Source organism: Staurois parvus, unplaced genomic scaffold (assembly GCF_062004578.1).
Source record: "Staurois parvus isolate SC_StPar_1 unplaced genomic scaffold, SC_StPar_1.0 ptg000645l, whole genome shotgun sequence".
In the NCBI taxonomy this organism is placed as follows: Eukaryota; Metazoa; Chordata; class Amphibia; order Anura; family Ranidae; genus Staurois; species Staurois parvus.
The window spans coordinates 602,989-629,226 of record NW_028318441.1 but is presented as its reverse complement, the minus strand read 5'-3'; the positions used below and the strand labels follow the sequence as shown (position 1 = coordinate 629,226).

The 26,238-nt window shown below is 42.7% G+C and overlaps 1 protein-coding gene across 4 annotated transcripts in view; it reads left to right on the top strand.

Annotated features, from left to right (window-relative positions):
- The window catches only part of LOC149448989 (uncharacterized), a 291,234-nt gene that overhangs the window by 137,885 nt on the left and 127,111 nt on the right, over nucleotides 1-26,238 (top strand). For all 4 annotated transcript variants that reach the window (XM_089693977.1, XM_089693975.1, XM_089693976.1 and 1 more), the window contains 2 exons: nucleotides 18,598-18,634; nucleotides 18,748-18,927. In XM_089693977.1, the coding sequence (XP_089550103.1) occupies nucleotides 18,598-18,634; nucleotides 18,748-18,927 (217 nt within the window). The remainder of the gene's footprint in view (nucleotides 1-18,597; nucleotides 18,635-18,747; nucleotides 18,928-26,238) is intronic.

The following is a 26,238-nucleotide window of genomic DNA, read 5'->3' as shown; positions in this document are numbered from 1 at the left end:
AATCCGCCTTCGCTTCAGCTCCGATACTGTCTCATTCCAATCCTGGATTGCCCTTCGTCCTCGAGGTTGATGCATCCGAGACGGGAGTAGGCGCTCTCCTGTCTCAACGTCGGTCGCCCGATGGACCCCTACTTCCCTGTGGGTTCTACTCCAGGAAGCTTTCCTCTGCAGAGTGCAACTACCAGATTGGAGATAGGGAGTTGTTGGCAATCATTCTGGCTCTCAAGGAATGGAGGCACCTGCTCGAGGGCTCCGCGCTTCCGGTCCTCATTCTTACCGATCATAAGAACCTGACTTATCTTTTGGAGGCCAAGAGATTGACACCCCGTCTGGCCAGATGGGCCTTGTTCTTGTCGCGGTTCAACTATGTGGTCTCCTATTTGCCTGGTTCCAAGAATGTCAGGGCTGATGCATTATCGCGGCAATACTCTGAGTTGTCCAGGGAGGACTCTGAGCCAACCTCGGTCATACCTCCGGATCAGATCCTGGCTGCCATTCGCACCAGTCTGACTTCTCCCCTTGGGGAGCAGATTTTGGCGGCTCAAACTGATGCTCCTCCCGAGAGACCGAAGGGTAGATGTTTTGTACCTGAGGGGTTGCGCACCCGTCTGCTGCGTACCTACCATAACTCCAAAGCTGTCGGGCATCTGGGGAGGAACCAGTTGTCTTGGGTCACCTCTCGTTTATTCTGTTGGCCAACTCTCCGTGCCGGCATTGCCTCTTATGTAGCGGCATGTTCAATCTGTGCCCAGAATAAATCTCCACGGCATCTTCCAATGGGTCTTCTGCAACCCATTCCCAATGGGGAGCGTCCTTGGTCACACCTGGGCATGGACTTTATTGTAGACCTCCCTGTGTCTCGGGGTCATACGTTCATTCTCATGGTCGTCGATCGTTTTTCCAAAATGTGCCATTGTATTCCACTCAAGAAATTACCAACAGCGCAAGAACTGGCCACGGTTTTTTCTAGGGAGATTTTTTGCCTGCATGGGTTGCCCAAGGTGATTGTCTCGGACCGCGGGAGTCAGTTCGTGTCCAGGTTCTGGTGCGCCTTCTGCTCCCAGTTGGGCATTAGGTTCTCCTTCTCTTCAGCCTACCACCCGCAGTCCAATGGGGCTGCGGAGCGTTCCAACTAGGCCTTGGAACAATTCCTTCGTTGTTATATCTTGGACCATCAGGACAATTGGGCTGATCTCCTGCCTTGGGCAGAGTTTGCCAGGAACTCGGCCGTCAACTCCTCCTCCGGGATGTCTCCCTTCATGGCCAACTATGGGTTCCAACCTGCGGTATTACCTGAGAGGTTCTCACCTCAGGACATTCCAGCTGTGGAGAACCATCTTGCTGCCCTGTGTTCTTCATGGGGGCAGATCCAGAGGTCCTTGAGGGCACAGCGCCAGAAGTTCCAGGCTGATCGCAGACGTCTGCCCGCTCCTTCATACCAGGTCGGTGATCGGGTGTGGTTATCTACTCGCAACCTCAATCTGCGGGTGCCCGCACCTAAACTAGCCCCCCGTTTTGTTGGCCCTTTTCGCATTCTCCGCAAGGTGAATCCGGTGGTCTATGCTCTTGCTCTTCCTCCTGGGATGCGGATCTCCAATGTCTTCCATGTATCCCTGTTGAAGCCTCTGGTCTGCAATCGCTTCACTGCCTCTCTGCCTCGGCCCCGTCCCATCCGGGTTGACGGTCATGAGGAATATGAGGTGAGCCGAATCCTGAACTCTCGATTGGTGCGAGGTCGGGTGCAGTTCCTGGTTCATTGGCGCGGTTATGGTCCCGAGCAGCGTTCCTGGGTTCCTTCCGTGGATGTCCATGCCCCTGTCCTCCTCCGCGCTTTTCATGCCCGCTTTCCTCTGAAGCCTTTTGTTGAGCCGCGGAGGTGGAGGGGCCCTTGAGGAGGAGGTACTGTCAAGGTCCTACCTTTTACAGAGACTGTGCGGCTTCATATACTGGCATCCATCTTGGGTTTCTGCAGAGCATGGTGGGAGTCTTTTATGCCTTCAAGTCTCTGAGGTCCATCCCCCAGAGGGATGTGGCTGAGTACATATAAGCCTGTGATCCGCACATGTTCTTTGCACTTTTGTCTTTGTGTTGCTACAGCTCTGTGTATACTCTCGTGACTCTTCTGGTATCTGACTCGGCTTGTGACTAGACCCTTCTCTGTGTTTTCCTTTGATCTGACCTTCCGTTGCTGATTCCGGCCCGTGACCTGTGATTCTTGTCTACTGTTCTGTACCGTTTTGTCCCCTTGTTGTCGACCCGGCCTGCCTGACTACGCTATTGTCATTTCCTACCAGCTACACGCCATTGGCGGCGGCCATTACCGCAGCCGGGGTGTCTCGGTGTCATTGGCGGCGACCTGGTTCCTGGCTGCATCAAGTCCATCCCCACCATCAGGGGCCCTTGTGAAGGGCAGCCTGGGACATAGACTCCGCGCCCTGAGGGACTTCGGTCTGTTGGTGGTGAATGTTGTCAGTCAGTGCATTACCTTGCTACTAGGTCTACCTGTCCATTCCACAGCCCTGCCCTGACAGGTTCCTTATGAAGGTTTTGGACAAAAAGTCCCGTTTAGTATTATAATGCAAGTCAATGCTTAACGCATATCGCAGAGTGAATTGTCACCTTTATAGGCCCAAGAATTTCCCTTCTAAGTAAGCGATAGAGTTCCTTATAAAGGTTGTGAACAAAAAGTTCCGCATAATATCAGAATGCAATTCAATGCCATATATTACTGAGTAGACTCCCGGGAGTAAGCTCACTAGCCAGCAGTTTCCATCTTGCCCAGTGAATATCCAAGATGGAGGCGTGTGGCATACCTCTTCCACCTCATGGACACAACAGCATGGTGTTACGCAGGGCGTGATGATGTCATTATGTTGATGAGTTTCGTCCGCCAATCATCGCGGACTTCATCAGAACTGGGAGGGGACATTTTTCCAATCCTTCTATAGCGCAGTATTTTCATAATCTATTCCATTTGTCGCCCTCTTGTGTTGTTATATATTATTGTGTTGTAAGATATTATCTATTTAAGAAAAATTTGAAATTTAATTCAGTATTTAACCCCTGGAGTATCAGAGTCCCCAGCGTATAAATCCAAAATTTCTCTTTTTGTAAAAGAATTCTATCAAAATCACCTCTTCTAGATGAGATATTAAGGATAAAAATGCCTTTTACTTTCAGGCCTTCTGTTTTACCTTGATGTACTTCCTTAAAGTGTTTGGCTAGGAGATTTTCCCTTTTTTTCTCAGTTTTACTTTTATGATCATTTTTAATATCACGTAGATGTTCACTCATACATACGCTTAAGGATCTTTTAGTTTTTCCTATATAGAGCTTTTTAAATGGGCATTCAAGCATATATATCACTCTACTACTAGAGCAATTTATAAAATTATTTATTTTGAAAGTTTTTGATTTATCCGCATTATAGAAAGTTTGGCTTTTTTGTACATAAGGACAAATTTGTCAATGATCACATGGAAACATACCTGAGGTTTTACCCATTTTTGTCAACCAATTTTCTTTAGGAATTTTTCTAAATTCTGATTGTACCAAAATATTTAAATTAGATGTTCTTTTAGCTACCATTTGGGTTTTATTATCCACTATCTCAGCTATTCCTGGATTGGCTGTTAATATATGCCAATTCAATACTTTTTTGACTTCCTTCCATTGTTGACCAAACTTAGATATAAACTTAATAGGTTCATTTTGTTTTATTATTGTATCACTGTTTTGGCTTTCAATTAATTTAAGTCGAGCTTTACTTGAAGCTTTAAATTTTGCCTTCCTCAGAGTTCTATGTGAGTAGCCTCTTTCCCTGAATCTCTGATATAATTGATCCATTATCTCCTGCGCTCAAGGACTCAGATCAAATAGGCGTTAGTGACAAGCAGCATGTTGTGTATTCATACACTGGTGATCAGAGGTTGTGCAGCTCTATCATGAAGCTGGGGAAGCTTAATAAAACTGTAGAGGAAGATAAAAGAAAGAGCGCACAAACCTTGCGCATTACCTCAATAAATAGTGACTAATTTTATTAATAAGGAAATATACTCACAAAATGATTGTATAACAGGCATAAGTAACCATAATCCAAACAGGGTTACAGGTAAATCAAAAAAGGGGGGGGGGGAATGAAGGCTAACGCGCTTCGAAGGGTGCCTGGTTAGTCCTAAACAGGCTGAACTGCTGTAATACTGACACTCAGTGGCTGAATATCTCCTTGCCATGGGAACTCTGCCATACTGAAGTTTCTATCTGCCAAACCCAGCTCTGATGAAGAAGGGAGCACCCTTCGAAACGCGTTAGCCTTCACCCCCCCCTTTTTTGATTTACCTGTAACCCTGTTTGGATTATGGTTACTTATGCCTGTTATACAATCATTTTGTGAGTATATTTCCTTATTAATAAAATTAGTCACTATTTATTGAGGTAATGCGCAAGGTTTGTGCGCTCTTTCTTTCATCTTTCTCTGATATAATTGTGCAGCCTCTATTTTAAATTGAATTTCATTTGTGCAGTTTCTTTGTATTCTAAGAAATTGGCCAATCGGTATACCTTGTTTTAGTGATTCAGGGTAATGGCTACCTGCATGTAGAAGTGTATTTGCTGCAGTTTCTTTCCTATATGTTTTTGTGATTAGACTATTACCTTGAATTGAAATGGATAGATCTAAAAATGAAATTTCCTTATCATAAGTTTATGTTAATTTGATATTTCTATCATTTTGATTCAAAATGGTTAGAAATTCATGGAGTTTATCAATATTTCATGCCCATATCATAAAAATATCATCAATGTATCTGAGCCATTGTACTACATAGCTCTTATCCCATGGTTCCCATAGTCTTAAATGAAGACATGCATAAACTGGGACCCATGGGATTCCCATAGATGTACCACATATTTGTTGAAAAAATGGTCCCAAAAATTGAAAACAATTACATGAGAGCATAAATTCCAAGAGATCAAGAATTCATTTTAGTCTCCCATTTTTGGATAATGTAATTCCAAAAAAATAAGCTACCCCCCTAAGACCCCAGTAATGTGGGATAGATATATATAAAGATTCTACATCAATACCTAGCAGAAGTGCACCCTCTTTAACCGTGATGTTTTCTATTTTATATAGGACATCTCTTGTGTCTTTAACATAAGACTGTAAAGCAATAACTAAATTCTTAATTAGGTCATCTATATATTTACCAATCATTTCCAAAGGGCCATTTACAGCCGAAATGATAGGATGACCAGGTGGCTTAAGTGGGTTCTTATGAATTTTTGGAATCACATAGAATGTAGGAATATTGTATATATATTTTGAGCATACATATTCCTGTTTAGTTAAATTGGCTTCTTATGCCCATATAATTTTACGATTTAGAATATTGACAATTTTAGGAAATGGGTTTTCAGTTCTTAAATCTTTTAGTTGTCTTTTAATTTCATTTTCATAGTCATCACTATCCATAAATACTACGTTACCTCCCTTATCACTTCTTTTAATTACTATTTTCTTGGCATTACGTAGTTCATCAAGAGCTATTCTCTCATTTTTAGTTAAATTGTCTGGGCGATCTTTAAGAGTACTTATCAGTGAACATCTGCATGATATAAAAAATGATCATAAAAGTAAAAATGAAAAAGAAAGGGAAAATTCCCTAGCTCAACACTTTAAGGAAGTACATCAGGGTAAAATAGAAGGCCTGAAAGTGAAAGGTATTTTTCTTCTTAATATTTCTTCCAGAAGAGGTGACTTTGATAGGATCCTTTTGCAAAAAGAGAAATTCTGGATCTATACGTTGGGTACTTTGATACCCCAATGATTAAATACGGAATTAAACTTTAAAGTGTTTCTTAAATAGATATTGTACTCCAAAATATATTCTAATAATGATGTTGTATTATTATAAAATACTCCATTACTCAATATATTTTGATGATCTGCCCTTATACTGTCATCTGCTAAATGATATTGAATAGATACAATATGTGATATATCTGTTGATCTCATAGCCACCTTTTAATGATCTATATATGTCAGTCATTTTTTAGTATTTAATTTAGATTTGGAAACAATGTAGTGATGACATTTCAAGACAAGAGTGCGACAAATAGAATAGATTATGCAAATATTGCACTATATAAGGATTGGAAAAATGTCCCCTCCTAGTTCTGACGAAGTCCGCGATGATTGGCGGACAAAACACGTCAACATAATGACATCATCACGCCCTGCGTAACACCATGCTGTTGTGTCCATGAGCCTCATAGCCTTTATGACTCTTATTTAAAAAATACATTTTTGGGCCTATTAAGGTGACAACTATATACATGATATGCGTTAAGCATCGATGTGCATAAAAGGGACTTTTGTCCACAATTTTCTTAAGGAACCACCTTGCTCTTACTTAGAAGAGGAATTTTTGGGCCTACCAAAGGCTATTTTCATCTATATGAATCCATGCAATCATAGGATCGAGATTCCAGTTACCTATATATTTAGCATAATAGTGCCATTCTATAGAGATCATCCAGTTAAAGTAATATCGAGGTTGGCTTTACACTGTTCAGTCTTTCTTGTCAGCTTAACCTTATATGATGACGAGATACAATGAAGGTAATTTTAGACTATTCTAAATTTTCCTCTTTAAAGGAATGAGCATTGCATTGGCCTCATTTGGATGATATATCTCTGTATATGGTGACTATTCTTAGATTTATCATTCATTGCTCACATTTGATTCTCTAGGATTTTTTTCATTTGCTACTTCTATATTCAACATTGATAATCATATGAGTGAAGTGTAAAGAAGTATCTGCTTAAAGTTCTATCACTATTGGAAAACAGCAAAGAATCGAAATTGTGAAGGTAGAATCACTCAGAATACTATGAAAGTGGACTCTCCATACATCACTATCATCCTCTATATATGAAGAATACTTCTTATCAAAATAACGGTTTCCCAGCCATATATTTATTCAACATGATGCAGCTAAGTGAATGCGCAGGACGTTTTTATAATTTTTGTTTTTATATTCACTGTTTTTACCTTTTTGATTGACTGTGTTCACCATGTCATATGCCCACCTTTTCAAAAGATCTTAATGATCAAAATAAAGAAATTATTTGCATCTATTATTGATGTTTATCATTTACTCTGTATTGGTTTTAAAATACCGGTCTTCTTTTGCAGTTTGCTCTAGTCAGCTGCTAATTTTTTTCTAATATGCTCTATTCGGTTAATAATCCACACCCCAAGATAGGGTGAGTCAGAAAGATTCCTTTGATGGGTGGTTACACCCCTAATGATGGCATTTTTTCCTTTTGTTTATACCCCTCTAAGACCCCAGTTATGTGGGATCGAAAGTTTGGGCACCCCAGCTAAAAATTTATATTAATGTGCATAAAGAAGCCAAGGAAAGATGGAAAAATCTCCAAAAGGCATCAAATTACAGATTAGACATTCTTATAATATGTCAACAAAAGTTAGATTTTATTTCCATCATTTACACTTTCAAAATAACAGAAAACAAAAAAATGGCGTCTGCAAAAGTTTGGGCACCCTGCAGAGTTAATATCTTGTACTGCCTCCTTTGGCAAGTATCACAGCTTGTAAATGCTTTTTGTAGCCAGCCAAGAGTCTTTCAATTCTTGTTTGAGGTATCTTTGCCCATTCTTCCTTACAAAAGTCTTCCAGTTCTTTGAGATTTCTGGGCTGTCTGTCACGCACTGCTCTTTTAAGGTCTATCCATAGATTTTCAATTATGTTGAGGTCAGGAGATTGTGAAGGCCATGGCAAAACCTTCAGTTTACGCCTCTTGATATAATCCCCCGTGGATTTCGAGGTGTATTTAGGATCGTTATCCATTTGTAGAAGCCATCCTCTCTTTAACTTCAGCTTTTTCAAAGATGGCATCAAGTTACCATCCAAAATTTGCTGAAATTTTATTGAATCCATTTTTCCTTCTACTCGTGAGATGTTCCCTGTGCCACTGGCTGCAACACAACCCCAAAGCATGATTGATCCAACCCAATGCTTAACAGTTGGACAGAGGTTCTTTTCATTAAATTCTGTGCCCCTTCTTCTCCAAACGTACCTTTGCTCATTCTGGCCAAAAAGTTCAATTTTAACCTCATCAGTCCACAGAACTTGTTTCCAAAATGCATCAGGCTTGTCTATATGTTCATTTGCAAAGTTCAAATGATGATTTTTGTGGTGAGGACGTAGAAGAGGTTTTCTTCTGATGACTCTTCCATGAAGACCATATTTGTACAAGTATCTCTTTATAGTGGAATAGTGTACCACAACTCCAGTGTCTGCCAGATCTTTCTGGAGGGATCGTGCAGTCAAACGTGGGTTTTAAATTGTTTTTCTCACAATCCTGCGAGCTGTTCTGTCTGATATTTTTCTTGGTCTTCCAGATCTTGCTTTAACTTCCATTGTTCCTGATGACTGCCATTTCTTAATTACATTCCGAACAGAGGATATTGACATCTGAAAATGCTTTGCTATCTTCTTATAGCCTTCTCCAGCTTTGTGAGCGTCAACTATTTTCAGTTTCAGTTTTCTAGACAACTGCTTAGAAGAACCCATGGTGCTGATTGTTGGGGCAAGGTCAGATGAGTCTGGGCATTTAAAACCTTTGAGATTGACATCAGCTGGTCTTCCCAGACGATGATTGAGAACAATCCATGACACTGGCAGGTCTCAGCTTTGCAAAGGGGGCAGTGCATGCTATAAATTCTGTAGGGTGCCCAAACTTTTGCAGACGCCATTTTTTTGTTTTCTGTTATTTTGAAAGTGTAAATGATGGAAATAAAATCTAACTTTTGTTGACATATTATAAGAATGTCTAATCTGTAATTTGATGCCTTTTGGAGATTTTTCCATCTTTCCTTGGCTTCTTTATGCACATTAATATAAATTTTTAGCTGGGGTGCCCAAACTTTCGATCCCCACTGTATATAGGGATTCTACATCAATGCCTACCAGAAGAGCATCCTCAGGGACTTTAATGTTTTCTAATTTGGATAGAACATCTCTTGTGTCTTTAACATAAGACTGTAAGGCAATGACTAGATCTTTAATTAGGTCATCTATATATTTACCAATCATTTCCAAAGGGCTATTTACAGCCAAAACAATAGGACGACCCGGTGGTTTTAGTGGGTTCTTATGAATTTTTGGGATCACATAAAAAGTAGGGATATTATATGTATCAATTCTGGCCATATCATATTTCTGTTTAGTTAACAGGTTAGCTTCATATGTCCAAATAATTTTACGATTTAGAATATTGACTATTTTAGGAAATGGGTTTTCAGATAATTTAGTATAAGTTCTTAAATCCTTTAGTTGTCTTTTAATTTCATTTTCATAATCATCACTATCCATTAGTACTAGTACAAATATTACTACTTTAAATCACTATGACACAGCTAAGTGTATACGCAGGATGTTTTTGTTTTTTTTTTTTTTGTTTTTTTTTAACTCACTGCTTTTATTTTTTTGATTGACTTTGTATTCACCATGTCATATGCCCCCCCTTTCTGAAGATTCTAGTGATCATAATAAAGAAATTATTTGCATCTACTATTGATGTTTTTTGATTACTCTGCATAGAATTCAAAATACTGTTTTTTTTTGCAGTTTGCTCTAGTGAGCTGCTAATTTTTTTCTAATATGCTCATATTCGGTTTATAATCCACACCCCAAAATAAGGGGAGTCAGATCCCTTTGATGAGTGGTTACACCCTGTATGATGGTATTTTCTCTTTTTGTTTATGGTGCAATAGTACCATGCAGCTCGGTATGGCGCCATTTAAAAAAAAGTGTCAGGAACTTCTTTCTTTGTGTTTCTGCATATAAGGAAGCTCACTGATATAAATGGGCAGCCTGATATAAATGGGCAGAACGCAATGATGTGAACCTAGCCTCTGATCCTTCACATCACAGTCTTTTTATTACATCAGTGTTCTCAGTTCCCCTGCACATCATCCCTCCCTTTACATTACCGTCCTTAGTCCCTTTTCACATTCTTGTCCTCAGCCCCCCTTTATATCATCCCCTCCTACTTCAAATTGCCGTTCCAAGCCCCCCCTTCATACCATCCCCCTTCATGTTCCTGTACTCATCCCCTTTATAACACCCTTCCTTCACATTGCAGTTTCCAGCCCTCCTTCACATTCCTGTCCACACCCCCTTTATAGAACCCCCCTTCACATTGCAATCCTCAGTCCCCCTTTATATTCTTGTCTTCATTCCCTTTATAGCACTCCCCTTCACATTCCTGTCCTCACCCCCTTTATAGCATCGCATTTACATTCTTGTCCTCACCACCTTTATAGAACCCCCCTTCACTCTGCAGTCCCCAGCCCCCCTTCACATTTCTGTCCTCACCCCCTTTTTTAGCACCCACCTTCACATTCCTGTCCTCACTCCCTTTATAGAACCCCCCCTTCACTCTGCAATCCCCAGCCCCCCTTCACATTCCTGTCCTTGCCCCCTTTGTAGAACCCACCTCCTTCCATAACACTAACTTCATATTCCTGTCCTCACCTACCCCTTATATATCACCCCCTTCCCCTCACATTACAGTTTCCAGACCCCTTTCACATCACCCTCGGCTTCCCCCATACTTCATAGTAGTGACAGACCTCATTCCCTGTGCTACCTTACAGTGCAGAGGGTGGAACACACAGAAGGCTGCAGGAGGTACATTGACTTGGTCTGCATCCAGACTGCGGTCCGCCATTTAGTGATGGCTGCTCTAGGGTCTCTGATTTCAGAAAATATATAATGTTTTGGAGTTTTGTGTAATCTTCAGGCCTTAATTATTATTTTAAACTTGTGCAAAAACAGCTCTGGCAGTGAAAGGGATAAAGGGTAAGGCCAACACTCCCCTTTCCTGACAAGCACCCAATTGGTTCTCATTATACTGCAAGGTGTAAGGGGAGGAGGGGAAAACCGTGCAATGTTAATAATATTACACGTTTAAGTCTCCAAAAAGCCCCTTTTGTTTTTAAAAGCCCCAGACATTACATAAAACAGATTTAAATACGGTTTTAGTTAAAATGTATTTTTTTATTATCTGAAGAAGTAGATTGTCATGAGGGACAAGTAGATTGGGACACCAATTTAGTCTCTGAACAAGTAGTTTTTAAAAAAAATTTCCACATCCCTGCTGATACCTATCCAGCTAGAACTGCCTGAATTGTCATTGTGGGGCTGGCCCTGCATCACGTCTGCCTCCACGCCAGCCATCGGGTTCCTAGGTTCCCTGCTGTCACGCTGGATCAGTGGCCACCACATACAGCCAACTTACAGGCTGTGCTCTTCAGAACTGTATCCCACCTCTTCTGTAAGCCACCAGAGAGCTATTATAGTCTGCTGCCCTTCTGCATTCATCATCTCTGCACTGGTGTGAAAGGATAGACCTGTCTACCACCATAAGGGAGCGTCCATTTACAAGTTGGCATCACCCTACCACCCTATCCTTTGCCTGTGATCCTCTGCTTCAACCTGGGCTTGCTGAAGCCCCACCTTAGGTCCCTGTTCCTGCCTGTTATCTATCCTTCATGAGCCTGGCCAGAAGGTTTTCCCCAAATAAAAGGGAGCCTGTGTCACCACACCCACTGTGGGACTGCATTGAGGAACCCACCCCCACCCTCTCTACCAGGTCCTAATGGTTGACTCTGAGGAAGAGATTGTGTCCTCGAAACGCGTTAGCCAGTTGGTCATCCAGGGTTCCATCGTATGGACTCAGATGCTGTTTGGATCAAACATCTTGTTCAATGTGACATGCCTGTGTTTTTATGTCCATTGTGAGTATGATACTTACTTTGTTCTTTCAATAAATATTTTTAAACAATAATGCACTAGGTCGGTGCGCCCTCTTTTTTGTTTTTCCATTTGCATTTAGATCCTCTGCTTCAACCTGGGCTTGCTGGAGCCCCACCTTAGGTCCCTGTTCCTGCCTGTTATATATCCTCCATGAGCCTGGTCAGAAGGTTTTCCCCAAATCAAAGGGAGCCTGTGTCACCACACCCACTGTGGGACTGCACTGAGGAATCCACCCCCACCCTCTCTACCAGGTCCTAATGTTTTACCCAAGGGTGATATTGTTGTCAGGAACTGCCCTACCCCCTCATTTTGGAGGTCCTGTTCTGTTCAGTTTTTAGTTCCTGCCCTGCTGGACTCCGACAATGGGAGCTTTGTCTCTGGGGTCCCTTTTGCCTTTGGACGGCGCCCCATCCAAGCTCTCACAGTTTTCTCCGGGACCATGGGGAAACATACTGCTGCCCCAGCAAAACCTTCCTCCAAAATGGCTTCTCCCCAACTTTCACCGGAACATCCGCTGTCGTCCCAGGAGCTCATATCCCAATTGGAAGACTCTTCTAATGACAGTCTTTCAGCTGCTCAAATGGCGGATCCCACCACAGTGACTGTTCGAGATTCAGCTCTTCTTGAGAAGTTTAAACTTCTTCTCCAACAGGAATTAACAGAACTCACCACCAAGGTTACTCATGAAATAAGGGACATAGGATCCCATATTGATGATCTTGAACACAAAGTGGACACAATGCTCTTCGGGTGATTAACAACCATGAACAAGATATTGCCACTATCAAACTGGACTTTGCTTCCACTCTCCAGAAACTTGAAGACTTGAAGAATCGTAGTAGGAGAGGTAAATTCCAGATCAGAGGTCTCCCTGAATTCATAGAGGACTTAAACTATACAGTTACTGCCCTACTACAAGAACTTATCCCAGGAACCCCAAATCAGAGACTAGATTTCAACAGAATCCACAGGGCCCTCAGCCCGGAGACCTGAGGGTCTTCCTAGTGACATTATAGTCAAACCTAACTTTTACAAGACCAAAGAGGCCGTTATGCAAGCAGCCTGGTCCAAGAGGGATCTGACCTTTCAGTCTCACAAATACCCAATTTTCTCTGATCTAGCCCCACAAACCTTCTTAAGACGTAAGGAACTGAAACATTTGTCCTAACACTTCAAAACCATCACATCAAATATCAGTGGAATTTCCCATTCAAATTATTTTTCTCCTTCCAAAGCCATCCCTACGCCTTCACCACACCAGAAGAAGCTCAGGATGTCCTTACCAAGCTACAACCCTCCACGCCTCACTCCCCTCTGGGAGCCTTTACCTCCAAGACAATGCCCTGTGTCAAGGCACACCAGATCAAACTCCAGACCTGATGAAACCGCAACCTTAACCCTGCCCCCCTCCACTCTGCAGCTGATCAACTCCACAACAGCATCCTCCCCCTGTCCTGCCCCGACTTGGCTATGACTGCCTACAATAACACGCTGTCAACAGCCCTTGACTCACTAGCGCCTTTAACCACACACAACATCAGACCCCGACCGCTCCAGCCCTGGCAGACTGATCACACCAAAACCCTCAAACGACACGGTCGTGCCCTGGAGTGACTATGGCGCAAAACCAAATCCCAACAAGCCTTCACCCGCTACAAATCTGCCTTCCACACCTACACCTCCTCCCTCCACGCAGCCAAACAAGCCTACTTCCTGACCCTCATCAAGATCCTCGCCGACTCTTCTCCACCTTCAACTCTCTACTCTCTCCACCCCCACCTCCACCCAGCACCTCACTCACCGCCCTTGAGATTGCCAATCACTTCAAAAACAAGATTGACACAATTCGCAAGGACATCGCCGCAACTCACACGCCCTCTCAACCCATCCCCTCTCACACAGCTACCCCCTCATCCCCCCTCCCTCTCGACATAACCCGCAGGGACTTCGTCGCTGCTCAAACTCCCTCCAACCCCGTTCCCCCTCACTCAGCTACCCCCTCATCACCCCTCTCCCATGGCCCCACCACTGCTCTGACCTCTACTTCCACCCCACCCTACAGTCCTCATACTGAAGCTCCCCCAACACTCCGCACCTTTGACCTTACTACCATCGAGGAAGTCTCCAAGATCCTCTCTGATGCCCGCCTCACCACCTGCCCCCTCGACCCTATCCCCTCACAACTCCTACGACCTCCCTCCCCCTCCATCCTACGCTCCCTCACCCACATCTTCAATCTCTCCCTCTCCTCAGGCACTTTCCCCTCCCCTCTGAAACATGCACACATCACCCCAATACTTAAAAATCCCTCCCTGGACCCCAATGACCCGAACAACTTTAGACCCATCTCCCTGCTCCCATTTACATCTAAACTCCTCGAGCGCCTCGTTTACACCCGCCTATGCTCTCACCTCAACGACAACCACCTCCTCGATCCCCTACAGTCCGGCTTCCGTCCCCTACACTCCACCGAAACCGCCTTACTCAAACTCTCCAACGACCTGCTAAACGCCAAAGCTAATGGCCACTATTCAGTGCTCCTACTCCTTGACCTCTCTGCGGCCTTCGACACAGTCGACCACCCCCTCCTCAAAAAAAAAACTACACTCCCTCGGCCTCAGAGATTCTGCTCTCTCCTGGCTCTCATCCTACCTGTCACAACACTCCTTCAGCGTTACCTATAATGCTACCACCTCCCCTTGGGGTCCCTCAAGGCTCTGTCCTTGGGCCCCTTCTCTTCTCCATCTACACCTCCTCCCTTGGCCAACTCATACACTCTCACGGCTTCAACTACCACCTCTGTGCCGACGACACACAAATCTATCTCTCAACCCCCCACCTCACCCCCTCAGTCTGCCCGAATCACACACCTACTGAGCGACATATCAGCCTGGATGTCGCTCCACTTCCTTAAACTGAACCTCTCCAAAACCGAGTTTCTTGTCTTCCCCCCAGCCCGTACACCACCCCCCACTGACTTCTCCATCACATCCAACAACGCCATCATCAAACCCGCCCCGCAGGCCAGAGTACTTGGTGTCATTCTGGACTCCAACCTATCCTTCCAGCCCCAAGTCCAATCTTTAACAAACTTGTGCAGACTCCACCTCCGCAACATCGCCAAAATACACACGTTCCTAACCCCAGAAAACACTAAATAGCTCATCCACTACCTCATCATATCACGACTCGACTACTGCAACTCCCTCCTCACTGGCCTGCCTCGCCGCTGGCTATCCCCGCTTCAGTTGATCCTGAATACGGCTGCCAGACTCATTCACCTTTCCAACCGCTCCGTTTCCGCCACCCCCCTTTGCCAATCCCTCCACTGGCTTCCGATTGCGCAACGGATCAAATTCAAAATCCTAACACTGACGTACAAAGCTGTCCACCATACTGCCTCGAACTACATCACTGACCTAATATCCAAGTACCGCCCAGCACGGACACTCCGCTCCTCACAAGACCTCCTTCTCTCTAGTTCCCTGGTCTCCTCCTCCCATGCCCGCCTCCAGGACTTCTCCAGGGTGTCACCCATCCTCTGGAACTCCCTGCCCCAACCCATCAGATTATCACCTACTCTCCTCTCCTTTAGGCGCACCCTGAAAACCCATCTCTTCAGGGAAGCCTACCCCACCCCCTACTAACTTGCCAACCTCTTCCACTCTTCCTACCGCTCCATCCCCCACTCCTGTGCCACTATCCCCTCCCTCCTAGATTGTAAGCTCAAAAGAGCAGGGCCCTCAATCCCCTCATGTTTTGCATTGTATTGGTATTGTTCTGTCACATGTTCTGTCCCCCTTTGTAATGTACAGCGCTCAGCGAACTATTAGCGCTTTATAAATACTGTATAATAATAATAATAATATTCTGCTGTTATATTTTGCAACATACACCCAGTCGGTTTAGGCAACCCCCACCTATGGCAGTGTGCTTGCCTCAGCAGTTTTTTATTTGACATCCCTCTGGTTGAGCCTAGTATGGATTTTTCTTTCCTTACTCCTAGTTCAATCTTTTTTTTCTGTTTTTCTGGACGTCGGAGCGCCCAAGCCTGGCAAACTTGAGTTGGGTTGGACCTCTGCTGCTATGGGTAGTTATTTCACCTTGCATCCACCATGATGGCTACTTCCAAATTCACTATAGTGTCACATAACATACAGGGTTTCAAATGTAAGTGTGCCTTTACCTATTACTCCTCACTACGAGCTTAGATCATTGGACAGCAAGATACCAGATTCTTCATCCTTTCCCAAATATTTCCATAAAAACTATCCTCAGGCGTTTCTGGTGACCTTTGCAGAAAAACAGAGAGGCGTTCTAGTAGCATTTCACAAAAGCACTCCTCTCATATGCTCCCCGGAGATCGCTGACCCTACGGGATGGTATCTGTTACTTAAGGGGACGATTCTGGATGTTGAAGTGACCTTAGTCAATTACTATGCTCCCAATGCCCACCAATCTCGATTTTTCTCTCACTTGCTACTCGTAATTTCCTTACACAGGAACAGCACTCTGATCATGATGGGAGATAGCAATATGGTATTGAACAGACAGCTAGATAGATCCCCCTCAATTGTTTCCTCCCAGGTTTCTACTGAGGCCACCTCACAACGCAGCAGCTTCTGGATCTCCTCACTGACCACGTTTTAGTGGACACTAAACCTCAAGGTCCGTGATTACACCTACTATTCGGCCCCTCACAATTGCCACACGAGAATAGACCATTTTCTCATCCCTCAAACATTCATTCCAGATGTCCTTAACGTTAAGATTTTGTCCACATCATGGTCTGACCATTCGTCCCTTCTACTTACCTGTAAATCATTAGCTTCAGCTCCTCAGCACTACTCTTGGCGCCTTAATGACTCTCACTTATCTTTTGATGAAACTGCTAGAACTATCCGAGAGTCCATCACCACCTATTTCGCCGACAATGCTGAATTGGCATCCTCTACCACGATTTTATGGGAAGCTCACAGAGCTACACTTAAAAGTAAAATTATACAACTCGCATCGCATAAGAAGGAGAGGAACTCACGCATAACATCCTTATCTTCCACCCTTGCACAGCTGGAAGCTCAATTTAAAGCCTCCCGCTTTGCCTCCTCACACAAACGGCTGGAAACCATCAGAATGGAATTAAATCTTCTTCTTGACGACAAGGTGGAGAAGCAGATTAGATGGTCTTGACGTAAATATTATGCTTGCACCAATAAGTCAGGCCCGATGTTGGCTAACCTTCTCAAAACCCACACCTGGGACATTAAACCGATCATGCTACGCTTTCCTAACAAAGTCATCACAGCTAATCCTTCCAAAATAGTACATGTTTTACTTCAGTTTTGACTACACTGTATCAGCCCTCGCAACCTTTTCGAAAGGACCTGGCAGATGCCCTATTTCGAGATATCCACCTCCCTGGCAATTAAAACACTAAAGAGGCAAGAAAAAAACCTGGACCCAATGACTTTTCAGTGTTATACTATAAAAACTTTTCTGATATTCTTGCTCCCCATCTGACCAACTTATTCAACCACCTCCATTCCCACGCCGATCTGCACCCGTCGTCAACGACGGCCCAAATAGTCATGAGCCCGAAACCTGGGAAGGACCCCCAAGACCTCCATAATTTTCAACCCATCTTCCTGCTAAATGTCCATGCTAAAATCCTCGTTAAAATCCTCACCACCAGGATAAATTCATTCTTGCACCACCTTATCCATAAAGATCAGGTGGGCTTCGTCCCCTTTAGACAGGCTTCTGATAATACTCACAAAGTGATCCACCTTATCCATTTATTGCATCACAATCGAACCCCCGGTATGGTTCTTGGCCTGGATTATTCATGGACAGCCCAAGAAATAGCCTGGCAGCCTCCTCTGCTGCTATTTCCCATTGGATTCAGCAGATGGTTGTTCTGGTGTACACCATTAAGGGTCATGCTGCTCCCTTCCCTGTTGCGGCACACTCAACCAAGGTGCTTAGTGCCTCCTGGGCATTCCAACCTCTGTGTCTAAGATTTGCAAGGTGATCTGTGCATACTTTTAAAACAATTTTTACAAGTTGATGTGTTTGCATCTTCGGATTATTGTTTTAGCCGCAAGGATTTGCAGGCTGCTGTTTTAAGATTCCTTGTTTTTGATTTGCCCACCCCTTCTTGAGACACTGCTTTGGGACATCCCTGTGGTCAAGAATCAGAAAGCTGTCTCCGTCAATGAACATAAGAGAACCTGATTTTTCTTACCATAAAATCCCTTTCTCAATATTAGATACAGCGCCCACCCCACTTTTTGGCGTTATTACTTCTGACTCTACCTTCTGACTAACTGGCTTGGCTATAGCAGAAAGTGGGTTTATGCCACCTAGGACTACCCATAGTTGATGCTTTGTTCTATTTCTGCCTAGTGTCCTAATCCTGTAGGTTGCGCTATAAACCCTATGGTCAAGAATCGGAAGAGCTGTGTCTGTCAGTGAATTCAGAGAATGAGATTTTACAATAAATAACAAAAATCCTGTTTATTTACAGTCCATTCCGGAAATTAAATTGTCACACCTTGTGTAATGACATGACCAATCCAGGATATGCATGGATGGCTGAACAGTGACAAAAGTGAAGAAAAACTGTATAAATGGCTAAATAATGCCATACAATTGGTGGGAATAGTAAAAAATCTTCTTGTTATTACTCTTAAAGCATCATAATCATACTATATGAAACTATTTTATTATCTCCTTTTTTTTTTCCTAGAATTCAACGGCTAGTAATTACGGAAACAGAAAACTGGGTATGGAAATTTTTAACTCTTTAATGACAATTTTTTTGAATACTTGCATTTATTGTGCCAATATGATTTTTCTTGTCCCGTCTAGAACTTTTTATTTCTATTTTTTTCCGAAGATTTAGAAAGCACTGTTGCGAAGCCACGAACGGACCTAGAGCCTACTTTATCTGCTTATACATCAACAAATGCTTATTTTTTTGATAGTTTTAATGAAGAAATAGAAGTTACTTCTCGGGAAAAACAAACAAGCAAAGTTATTTCTTCTAGGCAAGATGCTTTCCTAAGAAGCAGTTCAGGTATTAATTTTCATTGTAATTATAGTGACAAGTTACCTCATTAAAACTGCTGTCTCTCTTTGCTTTTGCTTAATACAGTCAACCTTGTGCACGACATAAACACATGTCTAGATAATAACATTGACATTTAATACAGTATCTAGTAACATGTTAGAATTTAAAATTCAATGGGAACAATATAAAAACTCTATATTGTTTGCAAACAAGTTTCTGAGAGACTGAAAGACATGCTGTGTTTGTGGCTGAACTTGTTTACTCCAGCCACAAGACTGGTATGTTAGGTTTCAACCTGTTCGCACTGACATTAAAAGCACGCATTTGAGGGGCGTTTTTAATGCTCCCCAAACACCTATGCAAATGATAATATGAACAGCACACAGTGCTGTTCACATTATTAAAATATGAAGCGTTCGTGTCGCATTTCAGGTTGAGTCTGAAGGAATTTGAAGCCTTTCAACACCTCCTATTCAAGTCTATGGTGATGCTGCACAAACGAGCTGGCAGGTGTTTGCAGTGCGTTTGTGGTGCATTAATAACGTTACAGTTTATTATAGGCATTTGTGGTGAGGTTTTAATGCTTGCAAAACACCTATAAAATGTGTCAAAACTGCGCATAGGGCATTTGGGGAGAGTTTTTAACACTTGTAAAACGCTTGCCTAATGCCCTTTCTAAAGCTCATTAACCACTTCCGGACACTTTCACCCCCTTCCTGTCCAGTCCAATTTTCAGCTTTCAGCGCTATCGCACTTTGAATGACAATTGCTCGATCATGCAACACTGTACCCATATGAATTTTTTAGCATTTTTTTGAGACAGATAAAGCTTTATTTTGGTGGTATTTATTCACCACTGGGATTTTTATTTTTTTTGCTATGTAAATGAAAATGTCCAAACATTTTGAAAAAAAGTGTTTTTCTTATAACATTTTGCAAATAAATAATATTTCATCATAAATCTTGGCCAAAATTTATTCAGTTATCTTTGTAGTAAAAAAAATAACCCAAATTAGTTTATAACCAAAAATTATAATTAAAAAAAAAAAGTTACATTCTAATGTTATTTTTTTATATTATTATTTATGGGGGGGGGGGGGGGTTTAACATACTGTCACCCTTGCAGTACAGTGTCACCATGGTGACACCATACAACTTGTGGGGGGTGATGAAGATTTTTTTTTTCACACTGATTGCTTTTATACCCATAAAGGATGTAAAAGCAATCATTTCTCCTTCTCTCTGGCTGCACTCTTGCAGCCATTGAGAAATGCTGTGTGAGCTGTGATTGTTAACAGCTTGTCACACGGTACAAGGCTGTTGTGAATAGCCTTTTAGGATGTGACCTCTGTGATCATTCACAGATTTCACACGTAGTAAGCAATGATGTCAGAAGTGACATCTTGCTTACCACTCTTCATGTGATCACTGATTGGCCAATCAGTGATCACATGAATTGGACCTCGCACAGAGGTCCCGTATGATGATCGGTGTTCCACTGTGTCCGGAGGACACAGCGGGCACCGGATCGCTCCCAGGGAGCGCGCACAGCTTGAAAATGCGGGCACCGTTTATGAACACCACCCCTTCCTGGACTGCCACTGTCCGGCCGTTTATATACAGCGGCCAGACGTCAAGTGGTTGATGCCTAACACCCACACTAATGCTATAGGAGCATTTGTTAAGAGGTAGAAATTTAAGCAAGTTTGAAAGGTTGTTTCACATCTCTGCACAAACGTGCTTACTGTAGGCACCCATAAACGCTGATTCAAACACTGTAGCATATGTAGACACAGGACTGGTTTTACATGTGCCAACTCATTTCCTAAATACCGTTTCACACCTCTGCATTTTGGTGTGTGTTTTAAAAGTCCTTCATACATGTGCATTTTTTTTTTAAACGTTTCATTGCCATATGCAAACAAATACACATCCAAATATGCATACATGTCAAAATACAATAGCAATCCATCAGACAGTAGGAATGTTACATTCTTTCAAGATTTATGACATATCTATCATACATCCAACCATTGTATGGAAATACCAATATAAACATGTCGAAGTTAAGTATGTGGTGATTAGTATCACATTCACATAAAAGCTTTTATTACATTTGTAAACAGGAATCCATAAACCAAAGAAAAAAAAAACCCTCCCCCCCACATCAATAAAAGGAAAAACTAGCCAGGATAGCACTTTTCCACCAAAAAGAAAAAGAAGAAATACACAATATGTCTGGGGCTCACCGCACCTCTCAAGTCCAAATATTGTCAGAGCACCTCCCCTCCGAAAAAAAAAAAAATCTTCATCCTTCAAGAATACCGTTTTCCTGGGCTCCATCCACCGGGACCATATCTTTCTGAATTTTCCTGCACACCTCCTTGCTTCATACGTCATCTCATCTGAAGATCCACATTAACCAATTTTTTTGGTTAATGTTTGGTAGCGTTAATTCATCTTCTCATCTTCAAGACACACCATGGTACTACATACATTAGGCAAGTCAAATGTGTCAGAAATAAATGCTGTAACTGCAGACCACAAGCGCCTAACCCTAGAGCACTCCCAAACCATATGTAAAAAGGATCCCGTATTAACCTGACACTTATGGCAAATGGCTGTGTCACATCTTCCCATACGATAGAGACGCTGAGGTGTATAATACATTTGATGTACAGTTGTGCTAAAAAGTTTACATACCCTGGCAGAAATTGTGAAATTTTGACATTGATATTGAAAATATAACTGATCATGCCAAAAAATGCTCTTTTATTGAAGGATGATGATCATATGAATCCATTTTTTATCAAATAGTTGTTTGGCTCCTTTTTAAATCATAATGATAACATTATTGCAGATACAACTGCCAGAAAATAAATAACACAATTGAATCATTTTGTCCCTTGAAGAGATAACTTTACTCACATAGGTGGCCAGGACATCTTTCAAGTTTTCTTCCTTTAACTCTGGGACAATAGCAAACCATCGCTCTCATGTGCGATGACACTGCCTACTGTCTATTAGAGTCAATTCCGCATAATATGACGATACCAATTTAGTGTGTTGCGTTTGTATAAGAAGGTTTTCCAATCTGGTATTGTTCAGAGTAACGTCCCCCGGACCATATTGAGCTACTGCTGCATGCCTTAACTGAGCATACCGAAAACTCCCAGTTCCTGCCATTGAAAAACATCCACATAGCATTATGCTGCCACCACCATGCTTCACTGTAGGGATGGTATTGGCCAGGTGGTGAGCGTTGCCTGGTTTCCTCCAAACTTGACGCTTGGCATTCAGGCCAAAGAGTTCAATCTTTGTTTCATCAGACCAGAGAGTTTTTTTTCTCATGGTCTGAGAGTCCCTCAGGTGCCTTTTGGCAAACTTCAGGTGGGCTGCCATTTGACTTTTACTGAGGAGTGGCTTCCGTCTGGCCACTTTACCATACAGGCCTGATTGGTGGAGTGCTGCAGAGATGGTTGTTCTTCTGAAAGGTTCTCCTCTCTCCACAGAGAAATGCTGGAGCTCTTTCAGAGTGACCATCGGGTGCTTGGTTACCTCTCTGGCTAAGGTCCTTCTCCCTCGATTGCTCATTTTGGCCATGCTGCCCGCTCTAGGAAGATTCCTGGTGGTTCCAAACTTCTTCCATTTATGGATGATGGAGGCTACTGTGCTTTTCGGGACCTTCAATGCTGCAGAAATTATTCTGTACCCTCCCCAAGATTTGTGCTTTGATACAATCCTGTCTCGGAGGTCTATGGACAATCCCTTGGAGTTCATGGCTAGGTTTGTGCTCTGACATGCACTATTAACTGTGGGACTTTATATAGACAGGTTTATGCCTTTCCTAATCATGCCAAATCAACTGAATTTCCTACAGGTGGACTCCAAGTTGTGGAATCTCAAGGATGATCGGTGGAAACAGGATGCACCAGAACTCAATTTTGAGTGTCATGGCAAAGGCTATGAATACTTATGTACATGTGTTTTTTTTCGTTTTTTTTTTTTAACAAATTGCAAAGAATTCAAAACAAACTTCTTTCCCGTTGTCATTATGGGGTATTGTTTGTAGAATGTTGAGGAAATAAATGAATTTAATCTATTTTGAAATAAGGCTGTAACATAAAATGTAGCAAAAGTTAAGCGCTGTGAATAGTTTCTGGATGCACTGTATAAATGGGCGCATTGGAGAGGACATATAAAATTTTGCTAGATATATACTTAACAAATCTACTCTGCCTAGCAGTGTCAAGGGCAATTCCTTCCAATTTCAAACCCTGTCTTTAAATGCACTTACTATAGGCCAAAGATTATTGTCTAGATATGATTGTAATGGAAGCTGTATATTAATCCCTAGGTACTTAAATGTATCCGATATCCCAAAAGGACACCCCAGATCCGAAATCCGCAACCACTGGCCATCCAAAGGGAACAATGTAGATTTAGACCAGTTTATCCGAAATCCTGAATAATTTCCAAATTCTTGTATTATCAAGAAAGCTCTAGGTAGGGACACCGAAGCATCATTTAAGTACAATAACATGTCATCCGCATTTAATGACACATTTCTCCAACTCCCCCAATTTTAAACCCTGGACTCCTACATCCTCTCTCAACCTTGCAGCCAATGGCTCAATGGCCAGTGCAAACAAGAGAGGAGATAAGGGGCAACCCTGTCTGGTGCCCCTATGAATCTGAAACGCTTCTGATATGAGTCCGTTAATCCTGATGCGAGCACTAGGCTCCCAATACAAAAGCTTCACCCAGGAAATAAACGTGGGGCCAAAGCCAAACTTAGCCAGGAGTGGAAAAAGATACATCCATTCTACTGAATCAAATGCTTTGTATCCACTGACACTATCACTCTATCTACTGCATTATCATGCGTTACTTCTAAATTAACGAATAGACTTCTAAGATTAATATGAGCACATCTACCTGGCATAAAGCCAGGCTGGTCAGATCCAACCAGCTTTAGAATTTGTAAGCCCCTCGCCAACACTTTTGCCAGAATTTTAACATCCGTGTTAATCAAAGAAATGGGCCAATATGATTCACACTCTAAGGGATCTTTTCCGGGTTTCGGGAGTAAGACTATAAGAGCCTCCTGCATAGATTTTGGGAGTTCCCCCCGCCTCCTAGATGAATAATAAACCCATAGGAGATATGGCACCAGCTGTTCCCCATACACTTTATACCACTCAATACCACTCAATCGGATATCCATCGAGATCAGGAGACTTATGAGGGGAGAATGAAGCAATCGCAACGTCAATCTCCTCCGAGGTAATAGGCTGCTCCAAGCCCTCTCTGTCCCCCCATGACAGTGCCGGTAAATAAATAGATGCCAAATATTTCGACATTAAAAATGTCGAAACCTCCCCCTGAGACTGGTACAGATTTATAAAATTGCTAAAAAAGCCAGAAGACATCCATTTTTATCTCCAAATTCAAATATACCTCCACATTGATACAATTGGCCTTTGCTCACCTGCTCTGCCAATAGTATGCAGTACAAGCGGAGATATTCCTGCCACGTTTTATAATTATCAGAGGTGGGGTCCCCTACATATAAGCGTTCCGCCTCCGATACCTGTGTTTCAAGTTGTTGCACATCAACTCAGAGCTCTAGAGAAATCGCCCACTACCTTCATATAAGCACCCCTAAGGGTTGCTTTAAAGGCATCCCATTGGGTAGACATATCTTCTTCAGTATAATTTTCCTTCCAGTAATGTTGCATTGCTTCCATACATCCCAACTTCACATACTCCTCCAGCAACCATCCCACATTCATCCGCCAATGTCTAATTCCAGAGCGTACCCCCAACTGCAACCTAATTTCCATGGGAGAATGATCCGAAATTGCCCATGATAGATATTTAACCTCACCCATTAGTGAGAGCCCATCTTTTGTGGTGAGAAACATGTCAATTCGGGACAGAGTGCAATGACTTTTGGAATGGCATGAAAATTCTTTCACCCCTGGATTCCTATACCTCCAACCATCCACCAGCTCATGTGTCTCCAGCCAGGTTGCCAACTCCGGGTGAGATCCAGATACACAGCCCTGACGATCCAGAGCAGCATGTGACATCACGTTAAAGTCCCCCACAAATAGCAAGGTCCCTCCTGCTACAGAGATCACTATTGAAAAGATATCCTCTAATACTGTAAAGGAGAATGGTGGGGGAATATATAGACTCACAATAGTAAACCACTGATTAAAAATTTTACAGACCAAAATAATAAATCTATCCCCTGGATCCATCTTAATCCTTAAAACCTGCACATTCAACTATTTGGCTAGTAATATAGCCCCCTCTTGAATATGTGGAGTACTCCGCATGAAAAATTTGAGCTATAGAAAAATGCCACAGAGCCATGACCCTGGAGCCCCGCAGATGCGTCTCTTGAAATAGAAAAATGTGTGGCTTATATTTTTTGATATAATCAAACACCAGAGATCTCTTAAATTTAGAGTTGAGGCCTCGGACATTCCAAGACATCCTTTTAATTATCTGAGATAGCATCATGAAATCCTTAATATCCAACCCACCAAGGAGCTCCAGAGCCACATCACCCCACCAATTCCCTCATAAATACCAGGTGGACATACCAATCCCCAGACACACCATATAGAAAAAACAGGTGAGCAGCATATCCCGGCCATAGAAACAAACAGTCCCCAACTCCTCCCTCCCGGCACACAACCCCAACATGTTGAGTGCTTTATTCCCATAACTCAAACAAAAATAACCGACCTTGGGGGTCAAAGGTCTATGTCAAACCCTCCAATACCAATATAGGGGGACCCATCTCCACACCTTACAGAGACCGAGTCCCTTGTCTGACGTGGCACTGATTGAACCCTTAGAAATAAGTAATTACAACCTTTAGTATTAAGAGTATCAGGTCTCCCATATGGGACTAAATCACCTTATGTATCACATAGGGCCATAATAAAAGAGAAAAAAAAAGGGAGGGGAGGGGAAAATGGGGGGAGGGGGAGGAGGAAAAGGGGGGGAGGGGGAGCACAGAATTATCATGGTCCGAGAGCAAATTCACAGCACATTATCCCCAGAGAGGTCACATATAGCCTCACATTCTCCCAGAGTAGCAAAAGAGAACAAGTTCCATTCAGTATAAAAAAACATTAGTAGAAGAGATCAGTCTTCTATGCGGCCATCTGGTACTGGAGGGCGTACTCTGGCATCCAGCCACCGAGAAGCCTCCACGGGACTGTTGGAAAAGTGCACTGTTCCCCTATCCACCACTCTCAGCTTCGCAGGATACATCATACTGTAAATCAATTGACA